This window comes from Lagenorhynchus albirostris, chromosome 15 (genome assembly GCF_949774975.1).
Source record: "Lagenorhynchus albirostris chromosome 15, mLagAlb1.1, whole genome shotgun sequence".
Classification (NCBI taxonomy): Eukaryota; Metazoa; Chordata; class Mammalia; order Artiodactyla; family Delphinidae; genus Lagenorhynchus; species Lagenorhynchus albirostris.
In genome coordinates, this window is record NC_083109.1 from 43,321,560 (window position 1) to 43,331,620 (window position 10,061).

The 10,061-nt window shown below is 40.3% G+C and overlaps 1 protein-coding gene across 2 annotated transcripts; it reads left to right on the forward strand.

Moving 5' to 3' along the window:
* Positions 1–177: 177 nt before the first annotated feature.
* On the forward strand, positions 178–10,061 carry SNRPB2 (small nuclear ribonucleoprotein polypeptide B2). Of its 2 annotated transcripts, none has more exons than XM_060122583.1 (7): positions 178–238; positions 2,473–2,562; positions 2,941–3,113; positions 6,741–6,881; positions 7,669–7,719; positions 9,114–9,202; positions 9,681–10,061. In XM_060122583.1, exons 2-7 carry the CDS (start codon positions 2,499–2,501, stop codon positions 9,838–9,840), a joined length of 678 nt encoding a protein of 225 aa, XP_059978566.1. In that variant the 5' UTR covers positions 178–238; positions 2,473–2,498; the 3' UTR covers positions 9,841–10,061. The 2 variants fall into 2 exon arrangements, with proteins under 2 accessions (XP_059978566.1, XP_059978567.1); XM_060122584.1 differs by lacking the exon at positions 178–238 and adding an exon at positions 254–270.

Sequence of the window (10,061 nt, forward strand, 5' to 3'; positions counted from 1 at the left end):
TCCTTCCCTTTTCTCGGCTACCCTTCGCACGTGTTCTCTCCGCCCGCCATGTGTGCACATGCGCGGAGCGATTCTTAACTGCTGCTTTGGAGACCGCGGGGCATCGATCCACTCTGGGCTCGGCTTCTTCACTTGTCGGCCCTCGATTGAGGCGCCTTGTATCGTCACTTCCGGTGTCTCGGCTTCCGGCTTCCGGCTTCCGGCTTGTGATTCGTACGGGACGCCGCGGACGCCTCCGGTGAGTTGTACGGGACGCCGCGGACGCCTCCGGTGAGTTGGAGCGCTTTATTCTCTTCTTTTGTTTTGTTTTGTTTTGTTTTGTTTTGTTTTGTTTTGTTTTGTTTTCGGTACGCGGGCCCTTCACTGTTGTGGTCTCTCCCGTTGCGGAGCACAGGCTCCGGACGGGCAGGCTCAGCGGCCATGGCTCACGGGCCCAGCTTGGAGCGCTTTATTCTTAACTTTCTCCGCTTTCCAGGCTGCGGGTTGCCATTCGGTCATACGCTCTCCTGCGGGAGCTGGGGGTGGGCAGGGCGCGGCGCCAGGGCCGGAACGTACTCGCGGAGGGTCGGCGAGGAAGCGAGGGAGGCATGGAAACTGACGCTCGGGTCTGGCTAGGCCCCTGGACTTAGGAACCTTGTCTCTGGCGGGACGGGTCGGAGCCGGGGATCGTGTGGCCGCTTCCTGGGGCTTCGGGCCGGGGCCGTGGGCGAATGTGCCTGGGTCTGGAGAGGCGGGGACCCTCGCGCATATGAAGTTATGGATAACTGGTGTTCTTTCGCTGGTGCGAGTCGTTTACAGCTCGCTCTGAGCCTTCAAGTGCTTGCCGGAGGCTCTCTTTTGGATCCGGGAGGCGACTCCCGGTACCCCAGCAGCCCAGGCCACTGTCAAACCTCGCGTGAGATAAAGCGAGAACTTCCCCTCTGATCTTTCTGCCTTAAGTTTGATCCTTGTCACTTCCCTCTCGTCGTCGTTCGCGACCCCAGTCTCCCAGGTTTCAGTTTAGGGCGTCGCAAGCCTCTGAGAAGCGTTACCTTTCCCCTGTTACCCGCAGAAGTACAGTCCTTGTCTGTGGGCTCTTTCCTTGTCAGTCATCCTATGCTGTGCACATACTGTGGGTGTAAATGTTCATGGAACGAAGAAATATGCGGGGCACCAAGGAAATAAAGCAAGGCCACAGTTTGCAACTAAAACAGTGGGGAAAAATGAAATAGTGTGGTGGGTGTGAAAGAAAAGTGCAAGAGACAGAAAACACGGGCTGAATTCTTAGGCCTCCTGCTTATCAGCTATGTAACTGGGCAAGGACTTGCATTAATCTGTAAAAGACATTAGTAACAGCTGCTCGAAGTGCTTACTTCTGATTCCAGAGCTGCTAGAACTTTATTTCATTTAGGCTTTCTAGCTCTACTGGGTAGATTCTGTTACCATCCCCGTGTTACAGATTTGGACCTGGGAGATTAGAACTTGCTCTCAGTCAAGCAGCTAGTAAGAAGCATAGACAGATTTGAATTCAGATCCGGCTGGCTCTAGAATCTGAGCTCTTAACCATCAGGCGGTACCGCTCCAGTCTCTCATTAGAGGTGACTTTGGAGTGAGGGCTGTTGGTGATAAATTAAGTAATAGTATGAAAGGGCTTTGTAAGAGTACCCATGAAAGAGTTCTTGGCAAACTTCATTAATGTTCTTTTTTTTTAAATAAATGTACTTATTTATTTATTTTTGGCTGCGTTGCATCTTATTTGCTGCACGCAGGCTTTTCTAGTTGTGGCGAGCGGGGACTGCTCTTTGTTGTGGTGAGTGGGCTTTTCATTGTGGTGGCTTCTCTTGTTGCGGAGCCCTGGCTCTTGGCACGCGGGCTTCAGTAGCTGTGGCACGTGGGCTTAGTAGTTGTGGCTAGCGGTCTCTAGAGCGCAGGCTCAGTAGTTGTGGCTCAAGGGTTTAGTTGCTCCGCGACATGTGGGATCTTCCCGGACCAGGGCTCAAACCCGTGTCCCCTGCATTGGCAGGCGGATTCTTAACCACTGCGCCACCAGGCAAGTCCATTAATGTTCTATCTTTATGATTTTTACTGGATATACATTTGCTAGTTTCCTTTTTCATTTTTCTTCAAATCTCAGTTTTTAAATTTTGTTAAAAAAGAAAAGTTATTAGGTAGATGGGAGAACAGTATCACTTGTCATAAGTGAAAGGTAAGTATAAAATAAATAAATGTATGGAATAAAAGAATGTTATTAAAATCTGACTAGATAATAGTGCCCCACCAAGTTTTCAGCCTGAGAACTGTTCTCCTTTTGTTTAAAAAAGAGGGCTAGGAAGTCCTCGAGAGATTTTAAATACTACTGCCAAACTGATATTTTCTGACATTGGGGGTTGAAAGAATTGAAAAGTTAGTACCCTTGTGCTGTGTCCTTAATGCCATACTATCATATGAATGAATCCTCCCTGTTTAATAACGGAATATTTACTGTCTCTTTAGGCTATTTGAACAGTTTAACCCACAACATGGATATCAGACCAAATCACACAATTTATATCAACAATATGAATGACAAAATTAAAAAAGAAGGTAGGTGCTTTTTTTAAAAAAACTGAAGTGTGTTTGCTTACAACCATCTTAAAAATTATACAGCTTCAAAAATTCTCATCTAGTCATCTTTCTCAGTGCCTGAAATAATGTTTTATCCCTTATCGTGTAAGGATTTTAAGGCTTTTTAAAGATAAAAATAGGTAGGGGCTGAAAATGTGTTGAATCTGTTTTCACTCATAGTTAAATGGTTTCAAAAACTTAAAATTAGACCGCTAATGGGAATAGTATGATGTTTTTATTAAAATATGTAACTTTGTATAAATAAATGGGGGGGGCACTCAGTGCCATGTCATTTTATGAAGAATTTTGTCGTAGTTTCATTCACAAATAACTGGTTTCCCCTCTAATTTTGTGCAGAATTGAAGAGATCCCTGTATGCCCTGTTTTCTCAGTTTGGCCACGTCGTAGATATTGTGGCTCTAAAGACCATGAAGATGAGGGGGCAAGCTTTTGTTATATTTAAGGAACTGGGCTCATCCACAAATGCCTTGAGACAGTTACAAGGATTTCCATTTTATGGCAAACCGATGGTAAATCATTCTTATTTTGGCATTAATCGCTGTTAATGGTATGATATATATATAAATATACCCTTGAAAATATGGCTGTTGCTTTTTGCCTTCAGTGAAGAGTGGGTTTCGGTTTATTTTATTTATGTATTTATTTTTATAGAAACACAGTAGTAGAGCTTATAATTCACTTCTTGATTTATGATAGTTCAAATAGGCAAAAACAAAATACATTGAGATGTAGAATATTTTAAAAACAATGGCAGTATAGGCAATATTCTCATCTCAGAAGAACTAGAAATTAATAATTACTCAGAAGATTAAAAAGAAACCTCTGTAAACTTGTAAACCAACACAAAACAAAAATCGTGGGTCAAAGAGGGAATCCAGTCTGAAGTTTCAGAAAGTACCATAGTGAAATACTGCGTGTCAGAAGCTATGCAGTCAAAGCACTGATCTGAGGACAGTTCATAGTTGTAAAGTCATAGGTTTTATTAATGAATAACAATGAATGGAAATTAAATAGTCACACGTGGAAAGTTTTAAACTCAGGAGTGACATGAGATTTCACATTTAGCTGCTGGATGAAGATTGGATTGTGGGAAGGGCAGAATGGAAGTAGGGAACTCAGGAGGCATTGGTATTAAGTCAGAGATGGTAGAGGATTGGATCAGGGTGGAGACAGTGTATATAGCAAGGGGCTCTAGGTGTGTGAATAGGTACGTAGTACCTTGGGTGTGGATTTCAGTGCTTTTCTTCCGGAACTGGAATGTGATGGGAAGGGATGTTGGGGAAAGAGCCGAGGCCCAGAGTTCAAGGACCCATGTTCTCAATCTAGTTCTGCCATTAATTAACTGGCTCTGTGCTCATGTTCACTTTCACCTGTTTAAAAAAAAAACAATAATAATAAGCAAACTGGATATTTTTTGGTTTAATTCAGAAGCGAGCAAAAACTCTGTAAAGGACCAGATAATAAATATTTTAGGCTTTGTGGGCCACATACGGTTTCTATTGCGTATTCTTGTGGGTGTGGGTGTGGTTTTGGTTTTTTTAAACAATCCTTTAAAAATTGTGTTAAAAAAAGAAAGAAAAGGAAAGAAAAAAGTACTTAACTAATAAGCCATACAAAATCAGGACATGGGCTGGATTTGGCCCATAATCTGTAGTGCAGACCTCTCATCTGATTTTTTTTTTTTTATACAAATGAAGAATCAGGCACAGAAAGCTTCTGTTACTGTAACCAGTGGCATCATCAGGACTTGAAAGCTAATCTCCTGGACACATAATATTGTGATTTTTTTTTCCCCCTAAACTAGGATTCAGCACCCTATCTGTAAAAGGGCCAGATAGTAAATATTTTAGACTTTATGAGCCAGATAATCTCTTTTGCAGCTACTTAACTTTGCCTTTAGGGCCAGAGAAGCAGCCACAGAAGGTGTGCAGATCGATGAGTGTGCTGTGTCTCAAGAAGACCTAATGTACAACACCAGGCAGTGTTGGCTGTGGTCAGTAGTCTGAGGACTTTGGTACCACGCTGTTTAAATCAGGACTGAGCGCTGTTTGTCTGTTACTGGAGCACATTTTCTTCCCGTCCTCCGTCCAGCTCTCCTTTTCCCATCATTTCCCACCTGACTGGGCACCATATATGTAGAAAGTCCTGTTGCAGAAAACTGGGGGATAGTACCTGCATACCCCAATTTTCAGTAAATTGGCATTTCCTGAGACCAGTTTATCTTTCTCAGTAGTGTAAAGAAGTAGCATAAGTGAGATCTCAGTTGGCAGTAGCATAAGACTGGGTTTTAGTTTAAATCTACAGTTACATTAGTATGAAGGAACAGTTTCTTCTCGTAGAGGGTGTTAGGGCTGTTTGCTAGTTGGGATGACAAGTTTGCATGTGCCTGTGACTGAGATGCAGGAAGGCTGGAAATCGTTTGCTGCGTTTGGCACCGGCTTCACCTTGCCAGCTAATTATTTAAAATCAATGGAGAAAGCCCGTTAAACTGATCTCATATTGAAGGTATTTTAGGACGTCTGTTCTCTGCCTTCAGGAAAGTAGTAGATACTGCCAAATCTCCCGCATCCTGGAAGGAAGAAAAGAATGTTCCTTGAGCTGTCTTGATTATACTTACTTAGGTGGTTTCAGTTGCCAACACACCAGATCAGAAATGAACAAAATTTTCTATAACTTGGAACTCAGAACAAAATTATTCTCTGTGATTCAAGGGCATTTGGTTATTTAATTCCAAAAATACCTCAGTAAGGTAGAACCATCTTCCTAAGGACTTCTGTCATGAAACCTTTGGTATAAATGTAAATCTTGCACCTTCTCTAAGCTGTGGGTGGACTTTTATCCCTGACCAGTATTTAGTCTAGACCAGGGTTTTCAGCACTGGCACTTTTGCCGTTTTGAACTGAATACTTTTTTATTGTTGGGGCTGTATTGTTCATGGAAGAGTGTTTAGCAGCATCTCTGGCCTCTGCCCTCTTAGCATGACGACACACAGTGTCTCCAGTCAGCAGTGCTAGCTGTCTCCTCGTGGGCAGATTCGCCTCTGGTTGAGAAATGCTGCTCTAGACCAGCCAGCTAAGAGCGAGGGCTGAGGTCAGAAATTTTCACAGGTCATAGGGACAAATACAGGCTCACCCAAGATCTGTTCAGGTCAGGAAGAAGGGAGTTGGGCGGGAATCCCTGGGAGCAAGTCAGAGTTGGTCCCAAACTATTTCTTTTGGTTAGATGATGACATGCAAGACTAGCAGAGTTGCTCGCAGGGTAATTCCACTTGGAGCTGCCATGGTCCAGCAGCCAGAGGAAGCCTCAGGGACTGAGCTATCGTGGGAGGCCTGCCACCCACCTCGGTTCCCCCGAACATTCAACTATGCAGTAATGCTTTAGGCCAGGGCCATACTGCTCAAAGTGTGGGCCCCACCATCCCCTTTGTGCTTGTTAGAAGTGCAGAATCTCAGGCCTCACCAGACCCCCTGCATCAGGATCTGCACTCTTACAAGCTCTCCAGGTAATTGGATGCACATTAAAGTTCATGAAATGCTGTCCTAGACCAGTGTTTCTCAACGCTTGTTCAGTCGTGTGTGCTGTGCCTGCTGGCTGTGGCGTATTACTCATGCAAGTGACCTAGTTGCACTAGCTGTGATGCCATCTTTTTGTTTCCTTTCAAAGCTTTTTAAATTTAAGTGGATGCCACTGTTAGTCATTTCATTTAAAAATAATAGACCAGATTCAAGGGAAAGTCGTTCTCAATCTTTGGTACTTCAACTTTGGAAGTAACAAATTCTATGCATATATGGACCCTCTATGTGTCCCTATAAGGGATAGACAGCTTTCCAATGCAGTTTTCTCTGTTCTTTTAAATGGAGAGGGGCAGTGGTGCAGATATTTCAGTCCTGTTTTTCTCATATGAAAATCTATGGTTTTTTCTTATAATAAACACAGTTGAATCTAACTTTGTCCCAGTTGTGAATCATGGGTCACAGTTTATTTTCATTTGGTGCTCAGTATATTTGATAGATTTCCTTAAGTATGTGTTTAAAATTAGCTCGTATTTGCATAATGAAATTTGAAATATTAATGACAAGTGTAGAAACAGCCGTCAGCATGATGAAAAGTAACTTGTTTTCAAATAATTAAAACAGCGAATCCAGTATGCAAAAACAGATTCTGATATAATATCTAAAATGCGTGGCACTTTTGCTGACAAAGAAAAGAAAAAAGAAAAGAAAAAAGCCAAAACTGTGGAACAGACTGCAACAACCATGAACAAAAAACCTGGTCAGGTAAGATGGGCAAAAGTTCATTTTTGTTTTTTGGTGTTAAAAATTTGATAGAGATGTCTGTCTTCCATTTGAGGGGTGGTCTTTGAGGCACGCATGTACACATGTGTGTGTTTAAAGGTAGATTTTTAAGAAGCTGGAATGGTTGAATTCTAAAATTCCAATATTTGTGTTTAAGCAACAGATTAAAATATAAACCTTTACATATGCAGATTTATATTGAACAGTTTTTTTTTAATTTGCATGACATTTAGTTCCATCATTCTCTAAAATTTGTTAATTTCTATTGGGTTATTTTTCAAGTTCTGTGTATAAATAATACTGTAGATGTTATCTTTAATCATGAGTATGCCACTGAAAGCTGCTTTCTTTGAACAGTTCAGGAATTCAAAATCTAATTTAAAGTACCAGATAAAGATGAAATTATCATCCAAAAAGTAGTTACTTTGGGATTGAAAGTGATTAGAAATCAGTTGTACTAAGTATAATGCTTGACTTTTTTCTAGTTGTTTTTTAAAAAAGGGAAAGACGGGTCCTTATATTTATATTTCTCCATAATTTTAAAGCTTAGAGGTTGAACTTTATGATATAGACCTTTCAAAACCATTTGACAAGTTAAATACATAAATGTTGGAGTCAGAGTTTTAAGATGTAAAATCTCAGTGAAAGTAAATAGATTTAAAAATCTGTTTGTTAATCTTATTTTTATGAAGTAATTTAAAATATAAATACCTGCTGCTTTTTTAGAGGGGTTGGAAATGTTAACTCTTTCTCTATTTCTTTGGGTTAGGGAACACCAAATTCAGCTAATACCCAAGGAAATGCAGCACCAAATCCTCAGGTAATTTTTTTCCATGTGATACTTACTTTAAAATAAAATTACAAGACAATAACAATAATTGCAACAACGTGCATGTCTCCAAAAACAAAATGATTCCATGTATAAGCCACAATAATGTGGAAACTCATTCATCAAAACGTTTTAATTTTCTTTAAGAGGGAGAAAACAAAACCTGACTTTATTCCTTGCTTCCCATGGTGAGTCAATGACAGAATCAAAACGATAGATTCTAAGCTCTATGAGGTCAAGGAGCAAAATGGTTGTTTACCGCACAGTACATGGCCCAGAGCTTTCCAGGCTTGTGGCTTGGTATCCATTCCCATTAGCTGAAGCATTAACCCTTCTTTTCTCATAGAGCAAAGTTGTTTTACAGTTAGTTGCCTTTGCTCTTATTTCCTCAGCACATACATATTTAAGTCTCCTGATATAGACTTATCGGGAAACTCTTTACCAAAGAGTTTTAGAAACTCTTTACCTAAGCTTCCCAATAAAGGCCTCAAAAAGAAAGCCTGAGTTATGTACTAATGGTTTCCCGATTAATCCCTTGGGTGCTAGGGTCTGACAGGGTCCTTATATCCAGGGAATTCCTTGCACCACTGAGGTCTTCCTCCTCTGATTTTAAGTTATTTGCATTTTCTTGCATTGTCTACTCTTTTGAAGTCTTTCAGCAATTATAGTCCAGTTCACAAATGCCAGCACTTAATTCTCTAAGCCCTAAGTTGTTCTTTACATTTCATCTTTTTTCTTCCACGAAATTAGCCTGAAGACAGAGGCTCTTACATATAAAGACCTTTCCCTATAGTTCCCCATAACAGTGTCTGTATCCACTTACTGTATGTAACTAGATGCCATGTATATCTCATTTTCTCAGAAGAAAAAAACGTTAAAAATTGCCAAGCAGTGGTTCTAAGTGGAAATCTTCCTATTTCCAGATTTTCTCACACACTGGGAGGTAGTGAGCGATAGCGCAGAGGATTGAATATCTGAGGGTTAGCAGCTGAGGATGGGTGACACCGATGCCTTCTCTGGTTTGTTAGGATCGGTTATATAATCCAGACGACAGAATCCTCCCGTTCCAGCTGACCTCCAGATGCTTAAAACTTAAATATTGTTTTAAATACCGTTAATTAAATACTTAAAAACTGTTAATAAGATTTATAATCTTCCAGATATTTATTAAGTGACTTGAATGTCTACCTTGTTTGGTTACTGTTAGGTTTTTGCTTATTTCTCTGGTGTCACTGTTTCTCAGCTTTAGTGTTTGATGTCGTAAGATTTCACAAGCCTTAAACGGTGGAATGTAGTTTTCTGAAGTTTAGATTTTAATGTAAGAGCCAAATGGTTTACTGTACTTTTTATATTTACAAACTAACTTTGCCTTTTCTTTTTAATAGGTCCCTGATTACCCTCCAAACTATATTTTATTCCTTAATAATTTACCAGAAGAGACTAATGAGATGATGTTATCCATGCTGTTTAATCAGTAAGTGTTTTCATAAACAAGTCTGTGTTCTGAGAGTCTCCTGACAGGACAGATAGCACTTCCCTGGGTTGAATCCGTTTGTATATCACACAGTAATTCCTTACAGCTTCATTGAGTTGCTCCAGGATTAATCATGAATTGAAGCCAGTCTGCAGATATAGCAAATAAAAAGCTAGATTACCTGTAATGTTTGAATTATTAATTCTAGTTGATGAGTAAAACAGGAAACAAAGCTTTGATGAAATGACAAAAACAGAATTAGCTTACATGATTCCTGCAGTTCTTTTCATGGTATTAATTATAATTTAGGCTCTTTCATCCCAGTCAGGATTCTTGCTGGGATGTGATACTTTTCCTGGACTCATATCAGGAAGTTGCTTACCAAATTTAAACAGACATTTACATATTTGATGTCATCTCTGTATTTACATGTATATAAATTGTTTACATATATAAAAATTGTTTTAATTCTTTATAGGTTCCCTGGTTTCAAGGAAGTACGTTTGGTACCTGGGAGGCATGACATTGCTTTTGTTGAATTTGAAAATGATGGACAGGCTGGAGCTGCCAGGGATGCTTTACAGGGATTTAAGATCACACCATCCCATGCCATGAAGATCACCTATGCCAAGAAATAAGATTTGGGATAGCTGCCTTTAAAGGACTTGGTGTTATGTATAGTTTTCGTTTTGATAACATTTGGTCAGGCCACTTTAATAGTTGGGGGTAGGGGAAAGTGTATGTGAAATTTTTGTAAAGGATTTAAAACATTACCTAGTCTTTGTTTAGCCTTAGTGAACTATGAACTGTGAAGGCCTTAATTTTGTACAATAAATTTTTATTTGTATTCTGTACATAA

Excerpts from the sequence above, each read along its gene's own strand:
- SNRPB2 (XM_060122583.1), top strand. The coding sequence starts at position 2,499 with ATGGATATCAGACCAAATCACACAATTTATATCAACAATATGAATGAC. Across the intron at positions 3,114-6,740 it reads CATTTTATGGCAAACCGATG|CGAATCCAGTATGCAAAAAC; the intron begins GTAAATCATTCT and ends TAATTAAAACAG. Across the intron at positions 9,203-9,680 it reads TTATCCATGCTGTTTAATCA|GTTCCCTGGTTTCAAGGAAG; the intron begins GTAAGTGTTTTC and ends AATTCTTTATAG.